Source organism: Cibotium barometz, chromosome 11 (assembly GCF_041138505.1).
Source record: "Cibotium barometz isolate CiBa-2024 chromosome 11, ASM4113850v1, whole genome shotgun sequence".
NCBI lineage: Eukaryota > Viridiplantae > Streptophyta > Polypodiopsida > Cyatheales > Cibotiaceae > Cibotium > Cibotium barometz.
Window position 1 is genome coordinate 1,997,656 of NC_141056.1, and position 19,401 is coordinate 2,017,056.

The window sequence follows — 19,401 nt, forward strand, 5'->3', positions numbered from 1 at the left end:
CTCCTATTCCTTCCACCTCATGTCTTACGGTGGGTTGTTGATAGTGGGTGTACTACTCACATGACTCCTGACAGGACCATTCTTCATGACATTCGTCCCAACTCTTCGCGAAGGTGTCCATTGGTGATGTTTCCAACTTGGAGGCCTCTTGAGTTGGTAATGTGCGACTTAACTCTTCCCCGCGCTAGTCTTTTACCATTCGGTATGTGCTTCATGTTCCCAAGCTCTCCAGCAATCTCCTCTTGGTTTTTCGGATTGCGGAGAAAGGATATGGTGTCCACTTCGACAATTTTGTCCTCGAGATCATCGACACTCACCTTGCAGATTGTTGCCACATGTATCCAAGAAGGTGGTCTTTATCGGTTGAAGGACTTTGGTGACTCTTTCACTGAGTCCCAAGCTCATCTGCCACAACTTCTTTACAGTTATCATGCCTTGGTAGCTCATGTGGATACAAATTTGTGGTATGCTCGCTACGGGCATCTGAATTATACTTCTTTGTAACTGCTGTCTTCTCAGCAGATGGTCGAGGGTCTTCCACCACTAAAACCTTCCCACTCCACTTGTGTGGCTTGTCTTCATGGCAAGCAACACCGAGACGCCTTTCCTCACGAGGCTACTCATTGGGCTTCTCATATTCTAGAGCTCATTCATACGGACCTATGCGGCCCCATGCGGACTACTACCCAAGGAGGAGCCAAGTACCGTATACTTATTATTGATGATTGCTCACGCAAAGTTTGGGTTTATCTCTTGGCAGAAAAATCTCAAGATTTCTCCCACTTCCAAGCGTGGGTAACTTTGGTCGCGACTGTGACCACACAAAAGGTTCAACTAGTCCACTCCGAAATGGAGGAGAATTCATCTCCAAAGCCTTCCTTAACCTTTTCTCACAAAAAGGTATAAGCCGTCAATTTTCCACACCTCACACTCCACAACAGAATGGTGTGGTTGAACGCAAGAACATGACTGTTCAAGAGATGGTCCTTTCTTCTTCTGATTTGCCTCCCTCTTTCTGGGAAGAAGCTGTGAGTGTGGGGGCAAAAGGACGAAAGGACCAGATGTGCGAGAGATCAGAGCAAATCAACGCGGCATGAAATGGATGAATGAGTATATGTATAATGGTGAATGAAATCCTGTATAAGAGGCCCTCTAATGTGAGGTGACTCTAAGTAGAAGACCGGCGAAGAAGCAAAGAGGAGGTCGGAGCTGAAGCACGGTCAATGATAAAGGCTCGCGTCGATGCGAGGCAAAGGCACTGGCTAGTGTCGAATGAGTAGAGAGGGCTGCCGTCCCGATGTCGAATGATGAGGATGAGCAGAGAGCTTGGCTGCTGTCCTGAGGTAAGCTGTAAGAGAAAAAAACGCAGATGTGATGAAGCAGAGAGTGGGCTGTTGTCCCAAGATGTGCTGCAGCAAAAACGCTGATATGGTGAAGACCCAAGCTGCTGCAAAGGTAGGCTGGCAGCAGCAGTAGAGGATCTGAAGTATGCCGTTGAATATGATGTGGTGATGATGAACGATGCTGCTGATGTTACAGAGGTAGCGCCGACAGCAGAGTCGATTGATTATGTGGTGTTGTGGCTGAATTATGAAGCTTTGTATATATATGGTGTTAGGCTGCTGGTCGGCCCAGGGGGGACTGTTGGCTAGTAGCAAGACAAAGAAAAGACATAATAAATCCCTTTTTGGGCTGGATAAAATACCAGATTTGGGTATATTTTCACACACACCCTCTCAGGCCAAAAAGGGGATCATGCAAGAAGATGAGAAGAATGGTACGTTGGTGAAAAGGAAGTATTTGGCTTTGGGTAAGGTTGGTTGTCGCGGGTGTAGATCATGTGCTCTTCGCCTTTTGTAGAGTCTTTTGAGTTTGGGTTGTACTTGATCAATGCCACAATGCAAGAGGTTTTCACATGCATGTATGCCCATTTTTGGATTTTCATTCATACACGTGTCCCAAACACAAAAAACAGAATGCTATGCAAAGGGTATGCAAGATGGTAAATGCTATGCAGTGGGTTTTCACATGAGCAATGCCCTCATGGGGTTTTCACTGACTCATGTGCCCATTACAACAATTATAAATAATCTGAATGGAGAGGATGGTCCCCCTCTCAAGATGCTGAGGGTGATGGTGGAGGACCAATGCTGATCCGCTCGCGAAGACACTCGAGGATGGGCCGATTGATGGACTTTGTAAGGATGTCGACATGGTTGTCCGCCGTAGGAATGTACTAGAGCCTGATGGTACCAAGCTCAACCTGTTCCCGAGTAAAATGAAATTGGACACCAACATACTTGGTACGGTTAGAAAAAATGGAATTGCCGGCGAGGGCAATTGCACTCTAACTATCAACGAAGATGGTAGAAGTGGTGTCAATAGAAACATGCATCTCCTCAAGAAGGTGATGGAGATACATAGCCTCAGTGGTGGCATTGTGAGGTGAATCCCAAGCCCCTCCCAAGCATGATATATAGATGAATGGAATATACATAAGATTGTGTGAAAAGGATCCACGATGGTAGAAACGGCACATGACCAAATAGATAAGAGCAGGTACGTGAAATCGAAATAGAAAGAGCGTGGGTGATCAAAGGAAGCGGGCGACGTAGGTTCTGGAAGGAAAGCGAGGTGGCGATGGCTAGAAGAAGGAGAATTGGGCGAAGTTTTCAGTGTGGCTCGTCGAGAGTGTGACAAGAGTGACCACTAAGGAGGGAGACCACCAGAGAGAGACTGCAGTGGAGTGGGCTCCTGTAGGTCTGTTTGTTGCAAGCTAGAGAGCCTGCTATTTTTTCCTATTTTTTAGAGAAGAGGACAGCATAGTGTGAGAAAGATTGGTCGGATCAGAGCGGAGGGAGAGCTGGAGGCCAGAGAGTCTTGAAGGAGATGTGTGCCCTTGATCTCTGAGGAGCTGAACTCCATTAGAGACTTGATTGACTTCAATTCTGATCAGCTGTAGCTTTTTTCTGTCAGCTAAGTGCTGACTGTTTTTGTGTGAGAGACCTGTCGTTCGCGACATTGGATTGAGAGTTTGAAGCTGTGTTGCCAAGGTATACCTGAGGGGAATCCTTGTGTTTTGTGTTTTCTTCTTATGCTGGTGCCTAGGTCTGAGGGTTGTTGAGACACCGTTGAGTTGTTGTATATCTGACGAAGACAGAGAGTTTGGTTTGCGTTTGTTATGAGCGGATACAAAGTGTTTATGTCTTGATGTTTTTGTTGTGATATATGTGATTTTCACTGAGTTTTATGGAGATTGAGCTCCTATGTGATTAAGTCTGATGACTGGAGAGTTGTTTCTGAGTGAGTACTGACTCAATTTGTGTTAGTTGAGAAGTGAAGGTACAGTGTTAGCTGTGTGTCGACTGGACATCAAAACAGTCAGTTGAAGGTGGAGAGGGCTTGCCCTAGTTTGTCTGAGTTTGGGAGAAGTGTATGTGGGTCATAGCTGATAGTGAGAGAAATCAGCTATCAGGAGTCAGGAGGCTTGTGGTCTAAAGGTATTTTTGCGGTAGCTGTTGTCAACTAAGTGTCCAAAAAGTTGGATCCATGTTTGTTGGAGTGGTTAGAGGGTTGATTAAGTGCCAACTGATGCTGAAGAGAGAGATCCTGCATCAACTGAGCGAGTTTAGTTGGTTGGTCAGGTTCAGTCAGATGTGATGCAGCTTTGACCTAGGAGGACAGTTGGAGATGTCAGCTGGATGAGAAAGGGAGTTTGGGAGGGTGTTGAAGTGTCCAATTGAGTCAACTGGAGGGCTGAAGAGAGGAGCCAGGTTGGTTGGTGCCCTTGGAGCTGGGATTTCAGTGTCCCTAAGTTCTGATTCCATTGTCTTATCTTCTTGTGTGCCTACTGGTGGTGTAGTAGAGGCCATCACCCAGTCATCACACATGCTTTGGTGCCCCCACTGAGGATCTGAAGGCTTTTGTTTAGGGCCTTGGTCAGCAGTTTGGAATCCATTTGTTGATCAACTCAAGGCCAATGGCTGGTTTTGGTTATGATCTCTTCAGAGGTCAGAAGGGAGATGATGTTGCCCAGTTTTTGAGGAGTGTTGAGTTGGTTGCTTTGAAGAGCAACACAGATAATGATGCTTTCAAGTTGAAGATGGTGAGTTTATTGCTAGAGGATGCAGCTGGACTGGTTTGAGTATGAGGCCTCAGATGCTGAGAGAGCAAGCTTCTGTGAGGAGTGTTGAGTTGGCTGCTTTGAAGAGCAACAGAGATGATGATGCTTTGAGTTTATTGCTAGAGGCTGCAGCTGGAGACTGGTTTGAGTATGAGGCCTGAGATGCTGAGAGGAAGCTTGGATGGATTGAGAGAAGCCCGAAGGGGGAAATATGGAAGAGCTGACAGTCCTAAGGACATGTGGAGAGAGTTGGGTAGGCTTACCCAAGGAGAAGATGAAGATGTGTTAGATTTTGTGGATTTGAAGCTACTTGGAGGAGGATGCTGAAGACCTTGGGAGAGAACCAAGTTCCTCCGACTTTCCAAAGAAGGACAAGTTCATTGAATTGTTGACTGAGAGGATTAAAGAAAAGGTGGAACTGAAGGACCCACTCACTTTTGCTGAAGTTGTAAAGACTGTTGCGTATCAAGAGAAGAAGATGAGATGGAAGGCTGGTATGCCACCCATTAGGCCAAGAACAGTTGATACATTCGATTTACTTGTGTGTCCTTCTAGAAGCAGTGTGCAGGTTGTGGATTCTTGTGTCAATGATGTGTCAGTGGATGCAAAGGCCATGGAACAGTGTGTTTGTGTGGTTGAAGAGAATGCAGGTTATATGGCTGTGGACCTAGAATTGGAGATGGTAGATGCTAGCAAAGTGGAGGAGGAATGCCCAATATGACATTCTTTCCATAGTTCGAGATCCACACTACAAGAAGGTACGATAGATACTTGCAAATGAGATAATGAAAGATATAACTAACAGAGGATGCCATTGTGGAGTTTGCAGGTTTATTTGAGTATGAGGAAGATGGTTTATCAGAGATGCCTTTCTTTGATGACAAAGATGTTGGTGATGCTAGCATGGTTGAACAGGCATATGTGCATGGGTATATGGATAGTGGTGTGGTTCATTATAATGACACGTTACTGGATGACAGTTTGGAGGGTGTCTTTGATTTGTTTGAAGAATCGGTAGTTGTAGGTACTGATGAGCCGGTTGATGCCCAGGTGGATGCTGGAGTGTTTGATGGGGATGATGAGCTGCTGGATACTGTTTGCAGGCTGTGGGATGAGGAGACTATAGATGTTGACGAGAAGATACAGCTGATTTTTGATTTGGGTTGTTTGGAGGATAATGTTCAGGCTGTTGCCGGCACCTTTTGTTGGGATGGTGAGGACCCTTTTGAGGAATGGAATGAAGGTGTGATGAAGGAGAAGAGAGTTGTAAAGTGTTCTGAGATGTGTAAGCTCAGAACTGACAAAAAAGAAGCGGCAGGAAAGAGGTTGGACAGTAAGTGTGCATGGATGATGCGGCCAATTGACAGGGGTAGGATGCTGAGGTGGTCTGCAGACTGTGTGCAGGTTTGTGATCCAAGAGGATGGCTTAACTCAGCTGGATGGCTTTGGAGGAGGGTGATATACCCTTTTGACCCAGGTGGATGTTGAAACCTTGGATGATGCGTGTGATGCTGTAAATAGAGTTGTACGAAGTGGTTTGTTCAAGTGATGAGTCTAAAACAAAAGAGTGATATGAAACACTTGAAAGTGTTTCATCCAGGGGGGTGTCTGTGAGGTGAATCCCAAGCCCCTCCTAAGCATGATATATAGATGAATGGAATATAAATAAGATGGTGTGAAAAGGATCCATGATAGTAGAAACGGCGCATGACTAAATGGATGAGAGCACGTGCGTGAAGTCAAAATAGAAAGAGCGTGGGAGATCAAAGGAAGCGGGCGACACAGGCTCTGGAAGGAAAGCGAGGTGGTGATGGCTAGAAGGAGAATTGGGCGAAGTTTTCAGTGTGGCAAGAGTGACCACCCAGGAGCGAGACCACCACAGAGAGATTGCAGTGGCCAGAGAGAGACTACAGTGGAGTGGGCTCCTCCAGGTCTATTTGTTGCAGGTTGGAGATCCTGCTGTTTTTTCCTAGTTTTCAGAGAAGAGGATAGCACAGTGTGAGAAAGATTGGTTGGATTAGAGCGGAGGGAGAGCTGGAAGCCAGAGCGTTTTGAAGGAGGTGTGTGCCCTTGGATCTCTGAGGAGCTGAACTCCATTAGAGACTTGATTCACTTTCTGATGAGTTGTAGCCGTTTTCTGTCAGCTGAGTGTTGACTGTTTTTGTGTGAGAGACCTGTTGTTTGTGACAGTGGATTGAGAGTTTGAAGCTGTGTCGCCAAGGTATACCTGAGGGGAATCCTTGTGTTTTGTGTTTTCTTCTTATGTTGGTGTCCAGGTCTCAGGGTTGTTGAGACACTGTTGAGTTTTTGTATATCTGATGAAGACAGAGAGTTTGGTTTGCGTCTGTTATGAGCATATACAAAGTGTTTATATTTCAGTGTCTCCCAGTTCCAATCCCATTGTCTTTTCTTCTTGTGTGCTTGTTGGTGGTGTAATAGAGGCCATCACCCAGTCATCACACACCATCATAGAGGGCATGGTACTCAACCTCAGCTAAAGAACCTACAATGGTATCCTAGTTCTTGCTAGACCAAGAGAAAGGGCCAGATCCAAGTGAGTACAAATAACCACCATTAGAACGACGGAAATCGATATCACCGGCCGAGTCGGAGTCCGTGTAACCATGCAAGGTGATCCCACGACTATAGTGAAGTCCAAACATATAAGTACCCGCTAGATAGCGAACAACCCTCATCGTTGAACTCTAATGTGGCTCCTTCAGAGCATTGAAATACAGACTTAAAATGGATGTGTTATAGGAAATGTCAAGTCTAGAGTTTGTGAGCCATATGAGTTTCCCAACCACTTGGTGGTAGGCTCGCTCTTCATGTGACGGTGAGTCCTCTTCCTTCGATAGTTTGATGGTTGGATCCAATGGGGTAGCCACAGGGACAGCACCATCAGGAAAGTGGGAAGTAATGAGTTGAAGACAACACTTTTGTTGTGATACAAAAATACCATCAGGATGTTGGATCGCCTGCATGGCAAGGAAATATGAGAGAGGACCAAGATCAGTCATCTCAAATGTTCGTCTCAACTATGCCATGATATCAGCCACTTTGGCTTTATGTGATCTAGAGATGATTAGGTCATGGACATACACCACTAGATAGCAAACCATCCCGTGATCTGTGCGGATATAGATATTGGGATCATAGTGAGATGGTTGAAAACCTTGGCGGCGTAAAAATGTGTCGATGCGATGATACCATACTCGGGGGCTTGCTTAAGCCCATAAAGAGCTTTATGGAGGTGACAACACTTTGTCCTCATACCCGGGGAGTGGGAAGCCCGAAGGTTGGTCAACATAGAATTCCTCCTCGAGAATGCCATTTAGGAAGGCACTCTTGACATCCATTTGATCGATTGGCCATGTGTGGTGTGCAACCAAATTGAGGAAGAGACAAATTGTCGTCATTCGAGCTGTAGGTGCGAAGGTCTCGTCGAAGTCAATGCCTTCTTTCTAGCGAAAACCTTGCACCACAAGCCAGGATTTGTACTTGTCCAAGGTACCATCGGCTATAAATTTGGTGCGAAAAATCCATTTGGTGGCAATGATCTTATGGCGAGGGCGATCCACAAGGGACCACGTGCCATTACGGTCAATGCTTTCAAGTTCTTGTTCCATGGCCTGTTTCTAGGCTGGCTGTTTGGTTGCCTCTTTCCACGATGTTGGCTCATCATGCGCCACATAGTCTGTGGAAAAAAGAGAGGCAAATGAGGCACGATGAGTGAGCCTGGTGGACCGATGAGGACCATCCAAGGGGGTATCGCAAGGAAGCATGCCAGAATCACGCATGGTATGTTGGTACCAGCGGGGTAAAGGGTCCCTTGGTGGCTGTCGGGAGGAGGAAGGCTCCTCAAGAGGCGGAGTAACAGTCCACTGATTGGGTTCATGTGGCACAACCGGAGATTCTTGTTCAGATGGTATGGGCAGCAGAAGGCGAAGTAAATCCCGCTCATCAAAGACAATGTCTCGATGAACGAGGCTTTGTTCAATCTTGGATCAAAAACTTTGTAAGCTTTTGATTCAGAAGAGTAGCCCACAAAAATGAGCAACTCACTCCTTGGCTCAAGCGTACCCCTCGTGTCATTCAGAGAGTGTGTGTATGCACGACACCCAAAGACACGGAGATGGGAAACAATGGGTTTTCTACCATAAAATGCCTCAAACGGGCTCCTGTGAAGGACAACGACCATGGGACAACGATTCAGAAGGTACACTGCAGTGTTAACCGATTCTGACCAAAGGCGTTCAGGAAGCTCTGCTACAAAGAGCATGGAGCGTGCCATATCCATCACGGTTCGGTTCTTGCACTCGACCACTCCATTTTGTGAGGGGGAGTTGGTGGAGGTGAGTTGGCGTTGAATGCCCTATTCTTGCAAGAACTCGGTAAACTGATGGGAGATAAACTCACCACCATTTGTCACTACGAGCAATCCCAATCGAGACACCCATATGGTTAGTGACTAACCAAACCCACATGGAAAAGTATTGGAAGGCATCTGATTTATGCTTCAGGAAATACACCCACATTCACCTCGAATAATCATCTACAATCAGCATGTAGTCGAGAGACCCATTCAAGGAGGGGTTTGGGGATTTCCCACTCAAGTCGAAGTGAATCAACTTGAGGATACCCTGAGCACGATGAGTACCATGATGTGGGAACAGTGAACGATGCTGCTTACCCATTTGACATGGCTGGTAGACATCCTTTGTTAGTTTGAGGCGGGGTATGTCTTCAACCAACTGGTCTCTAGACAACTCATAGAGTGTGTCATAGGTCAGTTGACCATAGCAATAGTGCTATAGCCGTTCAATGTGTGCGAAGGAGATTTGGTCACACAGGCACGAACACGATGAAACTTAGAACCCTCGGAAGATGGCTCGGATAAAAAAGTAGACATCCGCTATAAGCCATCCTTTTGTGCTTGACCTCAGGCAACAACGAGACCGGTAGTCTCATCAATCACCTCGACAACTCACTTGTTGAAGTAAACTCCACGATCAAGTTGGGTCAGCTAAGATACTGAAAGTAAATTGAGGCCCAAGTTATAGGAAATGGATAGACATTGTCCAATGTTGCCTAGTTGGGGCCTGTGTTGGTGTCAAATAAAACGGTGCCAAGAGATTTAATCGGCATCAAGGTATTGTTGCCACATCAAACTTCACCCTTAGCAAGACACTGAGAGATGAAAATGTTGGCATTGCGTGGCATATGGCGTGTAGCTCCACTGTCAACTATCCAAGTGACCGGATGGCCACAGGGAAGAGTTGAGTGAGCTTCGATGATGGGCACCGGTGGATCATCAGGTAACTGACAAATTTGAACAAGGGCAGCAGCTTCCACACGCTAACTGCCTCATCTAGACCGTTGTTTTCTCTTCCTTTCAGAAGAGTGACCAGAGTCAACCTCAGATGTGACCTGAGTGACATTGGCCGAGGGGCCAGGATGTGTAAGGGATGATTGATCAAACATTTCTTCCGGGGTGGCAAAGGAAACTAACTGGAGGGGTGGACGTTGAGCGACCTGACTAGTGGTTTGCCACTGAGAAGATCTAGGCCAATTCGTACCAGTGCCTTGTTGCTAGTTTCCTGGTGGGGGACCCTGTAGAGTAGGTGCTAGTGTATTACCCCCTCTCGACCGCCGATTGGGGGCATTGTTGCCACCTTGGTTGTTTTGGTGATTCGAGTTGTTGGTGTTGGGGTTGTAACTTGTTGCCTGTATTTTCCTTGGCTTTAATGCCACACTCGTCATCAACATGTGCAGGCATTTGGCAATGAGTGCAGAATCTATTCTTTTTGGGAATATTCTGCCAGTAGGGAGTGGGTGTCGAGGCAGGGTTTTTGGGATCAGCGGTGTTGCCTTGGGTTTTGCCTTGATTACCTAGGTTGCTATTCCCCTTCCCTTGCTGCCCTTTTTGAGTAGAGGTGGTATTGGACACAAGGTCCCCCCCTTGAGTAGAGGAGAAAGAAGATGACTTCTTGGGATGAAAGTGGTCAACGAAGCGAAGCGCAGGAGTTGGCACTCACACTCATATAGGTTAGGCATAGGTTCTAAACTAATGGTCTATGTGACAAAAGTAAAGAAACTAGGTGGCAACTTGTTCAGTAATGTAATGACCTGGTCTTCCTGAGACTTGGCGGAGCTAGTGGTGGCATACTCCGCATTAAGGCGTTGGTACTCGCAACCTTGATGGTCAGGTCATCCCCCTCTTTGATAGAGAAAATTTGGATTTGATGCTCGAGATCAATGACATGGTTTAATCGCGTGCTGCATCTCTCTCTGCAAGGTGTGCCCATCTGTCACAGACATAGGGGAACTACTGGAGTTGTGAATGAAACTCCGGCAGAAGACCTTGCATGAGCTCCACTATGGCAGTGGCATTCCCAACTTCCCAATAACAGATGACTTCAGAAGGTGCGAGAAAGGGGTTCAAATCCCTTCGCCAGGTTCCAAGAACCTTGGGAAGTGAAAACATGTTCCATAAGGTTAGCCCAGGTGGTGTATTAGACCCATTGAAATGAGTCTTATCTGTGAAAGCATTTCTAGACATAGAGACGTGAAAGGAAGGAGGTGGGGGGGTCCAGAGGGTACTCCATAAGATGGGATATAAGGTTGGGCACTCGGCACAGGTGGAATACCTGGCTGAGGCACAAATCCTTGAGTGGGCACATAAGATGGAACTAAGGTAGTGGCAAGTTCTTGAGCTGGGTTGGTAAACTACTTGATACCGCGGAATGTTGGGTGGCGATACAGTGCCAAGAGACAGTGTGCCGAGAGATCCCTGTGTCGGGGAAAACCCATACACTGATCCTTGTGGTGGTGTGGCTGGTAATGACTGCATGCCAACACGAGCAAGAAGAAACATGGGTTGGGTGGGAGGGTTTTGTGCTTGTGGTTGTGCAGTATTCCAAAACACATTAGGAGTAGGAATAGAAGGTGAACTAGAAGAGAAAACATGTTACCTCCTTGAACACCAGTAATATGGGAGCGTACTCTGCTCCTAGACCCTCCTCTATTCGGGTCTACATTACTCCAGGGATCGAGGGTAGTTGATGGTACCATATGCTGAACCTATGCTGCTGAAGAAGACACCCAGGAAGTGTTAGGCACATAAGCACTCAAAGGTACATAGGAACCTGATGTAGTCTCCGGCTGAGTTGATGATAGTGGATGGTGATACCTGTCCTCCCTGAGAGAAAGAACCATACCGAAGTCCAAGCTGTTTGCTAGACTGCGCAGCAGGGTTCTCCAAATGAGGCTGGATACCGGGGTCCAGTACTGGCACACTAGCAGTAGGCATGTATCCCGCTCTGGAAGCAAAGTTTGATAAGGTCGGAGAGGAAGGTCGATAGGCCAGAGGTGTAGATGGTGAGTAGGTGTAGATAGGCTGGTCATCTCCCAGTGAAAGACCTCGAGGAGGGCTCTCCAATGAGAAGAAAATCATGTCCTTCGTGTGGTCCAAATCTGAGTAAGGAGAATCAATATCTGGTGACAAAGGCTGATCCTCCAGAATCATGGGTAGACGATCCATACTGTGTGCTCTCAAGGTCTTCAATCCCTTTGCTCCCGATAGCTTTGATACCATGTGAGGGCAAGGACGGAAGGATAAGATGTGCGAGAGATCAAAGAAAATCAACACAGCATGAAATGGATGAATGAGTGTATGTATAATGGTGAATGAAATCCTGTACAAGAGGCCCTCTAATGTGAGGTGACTCTGAGTAGAAGACCGGCCAGGTCGGAGCTGAAGCACAGTCGATGACGAAGGCTCATGTCGATGTGAGGCAAAGGCACTCCGTGAGGTGGTCAGTGTCGAATGAGCAGAGATGGCTGCCGTCCGGATGTCAAATGATGATGATGAGCAGAGAGTTGGGCTGCTGTCCTGAGGTGAGCTGCAGGAGAAAAAACGCAGATGTGACGAAGCAGAGAGTGGGCTGTTGTCCCAAGATGTGCTGCAGCAAAAAACGCTGATATGGTGAAGACCCAGGCTGCTGCAGAGGTAGGCTGGCAGCAGCAGCAGAGGATCTGAAGTATGATGTCGAATATGATGTTGCGATGATGAACGATGATGCTGATGTTGCAGAGGTAGCGCTGGCAGCAGAGTTGATTGATTATGTGTTGTGTTGTGGCTGAATTATGAAGCTTTGTATATATATGGTGTTAGGCTGCTAGTTGATCCAGGGGGGACTGTTGGCCAGTAGCAAGACAAAGAAAAGACATAATAAATCCCTTTTTGGGCTGGATAAAATACCAGATTTGGGTATATTTTCACAGAGTGAGCACTGTTGTTTACATCATCAACCGTTCTCCTACAAAGGACAGAAACCTTCTGTCTCTCATTTCATAGTTTTTGGTTGTGATGCCTATGTTCATATCCCTGATTTTGAAAGATCCAAATTTGATTCCAAATCCAGGTAGTGCAAATTCCTTGGATATAGCTCTCATTCCAAAGCTTACACATTATGGGATCCGGAGTCGCGATCCTTGGTGATTTCTCGCGAGATGTTCACTTTGCTAAACCCTCATCGGATGATTCTCGCTCTCATCCTGAGGTTACGATTGAGGTCCCTCCTCCTTCCTCGGCCACCCCAACTCCACCATCAACTTCTTTACCCCATGCCTCTCCACCCCCACTTGCTCCTTCCCCGAATTCTCCTCCTCTTGCTGCTTCTGTGCAACGAAGGATTGCCCCCAAGATTCCACGATGGCTGGAAACCACTATTTGTGATTCTCATCTCTCCAATATGGAACTTCATCAGCTTGCTGATTCTTTAGCACAATCTTTGACATGGGCACAGAGATTACAACAGTTTCGTCATTTTTGTAACCTCGCCCTGATGAGTAGAGTGATACAGTCATATGAGCCTACTACAGCTAAAGAGGCTCTTGCTCTTCTTGAGTGGCGGGCAGCCATGGAGGCCAAGATCGATTCCATTGAGAGGAATCATACATAGGAGCTTGTGGACCGGCCTCTCCATCAATAGGTTATTGGGTCAAGTGGATCTTGAAGACCAAGTTTCATGCTGATGGATCTTTGGACAAACACAAAGCCAGATTGGTTCCGAAGGGGTACTCTCAGGTTGAGGGTGTGGATTATGAGCACTAGCCGGTTTACCAGATGGATGTCAAGTCTGCCTTTCTTAATGGTGACTTACATGAGGAGGTGTATGTTGAACAACCTCAAGGTTTTCAGGTTTCTGGACATGAGGATAAGGTGTACAGATTGCACAAAGCCCTTTATGGTTTGAAACAAGCACCTGGCGTGATATGATAAGATTGATGCATTCTTTCTTTTCCTTGGATTCCAAAGATTCTTTGCACACAACAATCTCTATGTCTTTGCTGAGGATGCTTTGCTTTGCTTGATTGTCTCATATGTTGATGATTTATTGATCAATGGCTCACATCTTGCCAAGATTGAACAACTCCAGTCAGATTTAGCTTTCACCTTTGAGATGATTGATTTAGGACTTCTCCACTACTTTCTTGGGATGGAGGTCTATCGGTCTTCTGATGGAGTGTTTCTTAAGCCATTGACTCATTGGAAATATGGTATTACTTCAAATTGTTTGAAGACTTATCTCCTTGTTTAAACATGCCAACAATAGAAGCCACTATCGATATTTGCAGCAACTCTTGGAGACATTTGGGATGACCGAGTGTCGCCCAATTTCTTGTCAGATGGATCCTAACTCCAAGCTCTCCGGTGATGATCCCTCTCTCCTCTTCGAGGACAGTACGCAGTACCGGAGGCTTGTTGGTTCTCTTATTTATTTGACTTACACCAAGCCCGACATGTCTTACAGTGTCAATGTTCTTAGTCAGTTTTCTTCCGCTCAACATTCTCATTGGCAAACCGCTTTGAGGGTTCTCCGATGCTTATCGAGTACCTTGGACTATGGTCTCTCTTTCAGAGGAGGCACTAAGCTTGTTGGATACTCTGATGCTGATTGGGCAGGTGATCAGGATACTTGGCGATCCACTTCTAGTTATTGCTTCACTCTTGGGTCCGGTCTTATTTCTTGGAGAACCAAGAAGCAAAATACAGTTTCATTATCTTCTACTGAGGCCAAGTATTGTGCTTACCTGGATACTTGTTGTGAGCTGTTATGGTTGTTCGAGATGTTGAGCAATCTTGATGTACCTCTTGGATTCTTCGATCCGTATTCTTACAGACAGCCAAAGTGCCTTCGCACTGGCTCGAACTTCATCCTTCCATGGCAGGGCCAAACATATTGAGGTCCATTTTCACTTCGTTCGTGAGTTGGTTGCTGATGAGATCATTACATTGAAGTATTGTCCTTCTCAAGACAGCGTTGCTGATCTCTTCACCAAACCTCTTCCTCCAGATACTATTGATCAGTTCCTTACCCGTATGGGAGTCGGACCCCGTGCTAGAGCTGAGAGGAGGTGTTGGACATGTCATCTCCAGCTCTCTTTTACTCCATTTTATGCCCCTTTTTATCCAGATAATTATATGATATTTTTAGGGATTTTTCTCATATTTCTTAGGCTATTTTAGGCATTTCTATCAGTCGTGGACATTTGTCCTCCAGTGCTACTGGTCGACTACTCTACATGAGATGTAATAAGCACAGCCATTGTGCCTTCATAATTCACTCAATACATTCAATACTCCTCAGTTCTTGGCTCAAGTGTTGGATCTCCCTTGGTTGTCCACTCTCTTGTGTGATCTCTATTTGTTGCCGCTTCATATTCACATATTCTCACAATTGCTCCCCAACTAATATAGATAGGATCACTCCTCAATCTACCCAAGAGCTGGGCTATAGATACCAGTACCTCTGTGCTCGTTTGTACTCCCATAAGCAATGATACATTGTCACGGATGGAGCTAGGCATTTAGGACAAGAGGGATCCATGCCAAGAAGTAGGATATATAGCTCCTCCTGTACGAGTGCCATAGTCTTTGCTAGAATCTCCTTTGAATGGGAGGTGTAATGTCATACGCCTCCTAGTGAGGCCTAAGAGTGGGAACTCTCTGGGTCTGTCCAAGCATGAGTAGCTTGGCGCATTACGTATAGTGTAGCTGAAGAAAGGTAAGCTCCTCATGGGGTTAGTCACATCAGTCTATTCCCACTCACCAGGGTCCCAATGTAGCTATTTGATAGGGCCCACCATATAGCCATAAGCACCACGAGGCATGAGTAACCATCATTGGGGAAGGGTCAGTATACCAACGCTTCCCAAAGCAACTCACTACTCTCATTGGATGTATCCCAGAGTTAAGTGTGATCACCTGTACATCACATCCCTCCAAGTGCCATCCAGAGTGAATGGAATAGAAGGCAACACCCTCTTCCTCCTCTGGCTTCGGGAATCCCAACACCTGAAGAGGCGCGCCTGTCCCAAAAAAAACTCCCAACCACAAATGATGATGATACTCATCTAAAAATTTACCAGTGATCCAGTGGTTAGGTATAGCTGCATCAATCTGTGCAATCCGTCGGTGACTCCCTTTGAGATGCTGGGTAGTTGCCTCTCTCTTTCATCATCTGGAAGACACTTTAAATTCTTCCAGTCAAGGATGTGGATAGAGCCCGTGTTCCTTATATCCTGTAGTGCCACAGCGATCTCATCCCGAATGTGATCCCAAAAACTCGTGAAAAACGTGGGGGAGAGGTCATTGTCTCCAGGACATTTACCATGTGGTAATCATCTTCGAAAAAAGGGGCATCAAGTAATGCACACATGTCATCCAAAATCAGCCTAGGGCAGGGACTCCCAAACCTTTTGCTCTGCCCTATCCCTTTGAAGGGAGTGGATCTCTCTGCACATAACAGAGGCAATCCTCCTAACCATGTCAGGCTCTGAGTGGAGCACTCCTTGCGAGTCTTGCAGCTGTCTAACGCATTCCATGTTATGGGAGAGGCCATTGGCAGCAAAGAAATGCCTGTTACGTGTACCTCCCATCTGAATCCAGAATGACTCTTGTGCATGAAACTCTGCATGTTGCTCAAAAGAATCTCTCAACTCAGCCCTAATGATGCATAATGCATCTAAGATCCACTGGGCATCGGGTTGTTTTTTGTAAACTGCAGGAGGGGGGCAACTAGCATGGAGGGGCATGAGTTTTTTTGAATGCAGGAGGGGGTGACTGGTATATTGTAGAGGTGGGAGGATTTTTGTTTTTAAGTGACGCGGGGCAGGGGGAGGGGGGATGCCGTGCATAAAGTGGGGGGCGAGGTTTGTGTCATGGTGGGGGTGACTTTTTTTTACAGGGGGAGTTGAGTGGAAGGATAGACTGGAAGAAGGTTCAACTTGGGAGGACGTTCGTACTCTCAGGACCCGATATCCTACCTTTTGTTTTCAAGGATGAAAACTCTTCCAAAAGGGGGGAGTATTGTCAGGACACGGGTAGGACTAGGGGGAGTCGGCGGGGGGTTCAGGGGAGTCTAGTGTAGACAGCCATGGCTATAGTTAGCAACTAGGGTTCCTATATTCGGCGGTTGGGTGGAGAGTTACCCTATTCTCTTCTAGCAAGTCCCACCATATCAAAAATCACTTTTAACCACTCCATAGAAACATTTGAGTTGCCAATGGTAATCACGGGCCAAAGAAACTATGAGTGCAAAATCATGGCATCCAAAACGAACAATTAACCACTCCATAGAAACATTCGAGTTACCAATGGTAATATTTAATGGTCAATAGCCTCCCATGTGTGGCAATCGTGATTCTGTAATCTATGGAATCATGGCACATGATTGACACATTACCAAATCACGGTGCCATGTTGGAAGCAGGGAGGGGCAATTTTTTGTTTTTGAAAAAGGGAGAATTTTTTTTTTAATAAGAAGGGGTGATGACGTTTTCTTTTTCATGAAGGGGCAGTGATTGTTTTTGAGTGGGGTGATGATTCTTTGAATTGGGGCGATTGGGGTGGATAGTGAGGGGGGCCAAGGGAGAGAGGGGCGAGAGAGGTGGGAGGTTATTGAGTGGGTTGGGCAAGTAAGGGGGGCGAGTGTGAGAGAGGTGGAAGAGGAGTGAGGGGGGTTGAGTGAGTGATTGAGGAGTTGAGCGGGTTGGTCAGTGTTAAGGGGGGCGAGTGTGAGAGAGAGAGGCGGCTGTGAAAGGGCTGACTCCTCTTTGTCCATGGACATATTACCTCTGTAGGCACCCTGGATGCCCATGGTAAAGTACGGAACACCTCTTTAGTGGTGTCCAAAGTGGAACTCCCCACCAAGTATGGCCAAGTGTGGAATACCTCCTCCTAGTGGTCGTATATGCAGTTTTGGTTTCTAAGTGGTAGGTGTAGACCATTGGTTTTTTTTTCTTTGGGTTTGTATATTGATAAAATTAAAAAGTCTGGTTCTTGTGAACCATCAAAAGACATGCTTTGGAAATTGTGGGAAACTTTCACATTTCATGTATTACGGATCCCTTGAGGCTACTAAAACTATAGAGGTCTATACTGGGATTAGACCCACAATAAAACAAGAAAGCCACAGGGTAGGCCCCCCAATAATGCATATTAGAAAGGTGTAGAACCCTACGATTTTAGGAAAACACAACCACAAGAAATTGTCGCCAAGTATATACAGAACATGATCGCCAAGAAGCAACGTGCATGTTTGGGGGCCCTCCCTCATCAATTCATCTGAGTAAGTAGAGACAAAAACTGTCCAAGTTTTCAGTCTATAGTTTCAATATATGGATGAACCACCCATGTGCGCACATTCATCATTGGACACCTTCACACCATCGCCATTTACTTTGTTTGGAGTCTCAGAACTTTGTACTTAGCAAGTATAAGCATGTTTTAAGTGGAATCACTGTGCAAAAAAAAAAAAAAAATTAAATAAATAAATAACACCCTCGAAATGCTTCGTTGCATAAAGTATCACGATTCACAAAATAGATAGTCTGCTTCACAAAATTATTGCGCTGCTAAAAACTGAGAACCTTACACGTTACGTTGCAGCTGCAAGTCAGAACGAGAAAGAAAAAGGCGTTAATGTGCATAGAGCCTGCCTTGCAAAACTAATGTTGCTTTCAAAATCGGATCCCCACAATCACTGTATGTACAAGTTGTCTGTACACTTATTATATGGTAATCCATTGACTCTTAGGGTTCAAGGGCGGCTTGGGACATCAAAGGTCAGCTTCTGTTTAGTTCAAAGATCAGCTTTTATACCGATGGAGCTAGCAGCAGTGTAGCAGATACGCTCCCTGACGTTATTTTCTTAGAAATGCCCTGAAAACTGTGTGAAGATCGTGCACGTATTATGACTCTTCGAGTAAAAAAGCTTCATTTCTGCTTCAGAAGTTCAAAATTTGAGAAGAAAGAAAATGATTTTAAAAAGAAGGTGTGTCTTGGTAAGTATTACTGAGGAGGCAGGTGTATAATAAGCATGGTAGAAAGAAAGGTGGATTAATTGGATATCCTTTCCATTTTTTAGGTTGATCCAAGGAATTTGTTTGCTACCACACCGCCAGCTCTAAGTCAAGGTGTTATTCTTTCACTGGCGCAACAGCTTGGATTGGACTTGGGAAATGACAGCTTTCACAAATTGACATGGATTGAGCAGGCATGTCTTGCTGTAAATCCCACTGACCATGTGTTTGCATTGTACATGCGCCGCTCCTTGGCGCAACTTTATGTAAATCTGCAGAAACAATTGTATCTGTTTATCGATGATGCCAAGCTAGTAAATGAAGCACGGCTAGTCATGCATATTATAAACTCCTTAATAACATTATGTATATAAATTACAATTGCTAGTGTAGTGCTAGCGATACTCTTCATGCTTTGTAGTTCACAAAAAATAATGACACTACTAACCATAGAAATACTTAACAAAATGGTTGGGTAATGACAAGTTACTCATTTCACCCGCAACTACAGAGTTTAGTTTCTGCTGGTTCTCATCTTTTAGCATATGACTGATAATATTCTGAGCCCGCACATAGTTTAAATACACACACAATGCAAAGTAGCATGGATGCATGAACAATTCTGTGCATATTGTACACCGCATTGGGAGCGGAAGATGGACCCGACCTTTCCCCTTCATTTTTCAAGAAAACACAAATCAAACAGCTTGATGATGATGAGTTCAATGAAGCTCTTCTTGCTACCAAGAATTGCACCAAACTAGTCCGCAACTGCGGGCACTGGAAGAATCTAAACATCTTGGGCGTTAGCGGGAACTATTAATTAATAATCTTGCACTCAACTCTGTCAGAGCCCATGACTATATATATCTGGCCCCTCCAATCTGTCACAATGTTGTGGGCTCTTA

The 19,401-nt window shown here is 45.7% G+C and overlaps 1 protein-coding gene across 6 annotated transcripts in view; it reads left to right on the forward strand.

The window, feature by feature from the left end:
- The window catches only part of LOC147633651 (varicose-related protein-like), an 84,794-nt gene that overhangs the window by 64,632 nt on the left and 761 nt on the right, over positions 1 to 19,401 (forward strand). For 3 of the 6 annotated variants that reach the window (XR_015266892.1, XM_086804611.1, XM_086804612.1), the window contains one exon: positions 18,559 to 18,998. The exons of 2 other annotated variants lie outside the window; for them this stretch is intronic. Coding sequence is in view for 3 of the 4 variants with exons in the window: in XM_086804611.1 (XP_086660737.1) it covers positions 18,559 to 18,867 (309 nt within the window). In the remaining variant the exon portion in view is untranslated. Of the gene's footprint in view, positions 1 to 18,080; positions 18,177 to 18,558; positions 18,999 to 19,401 lie in introns of those variants that run through there. One more of the 6 variants, XM_086804614.1, reaches the window with a different exon arrangement.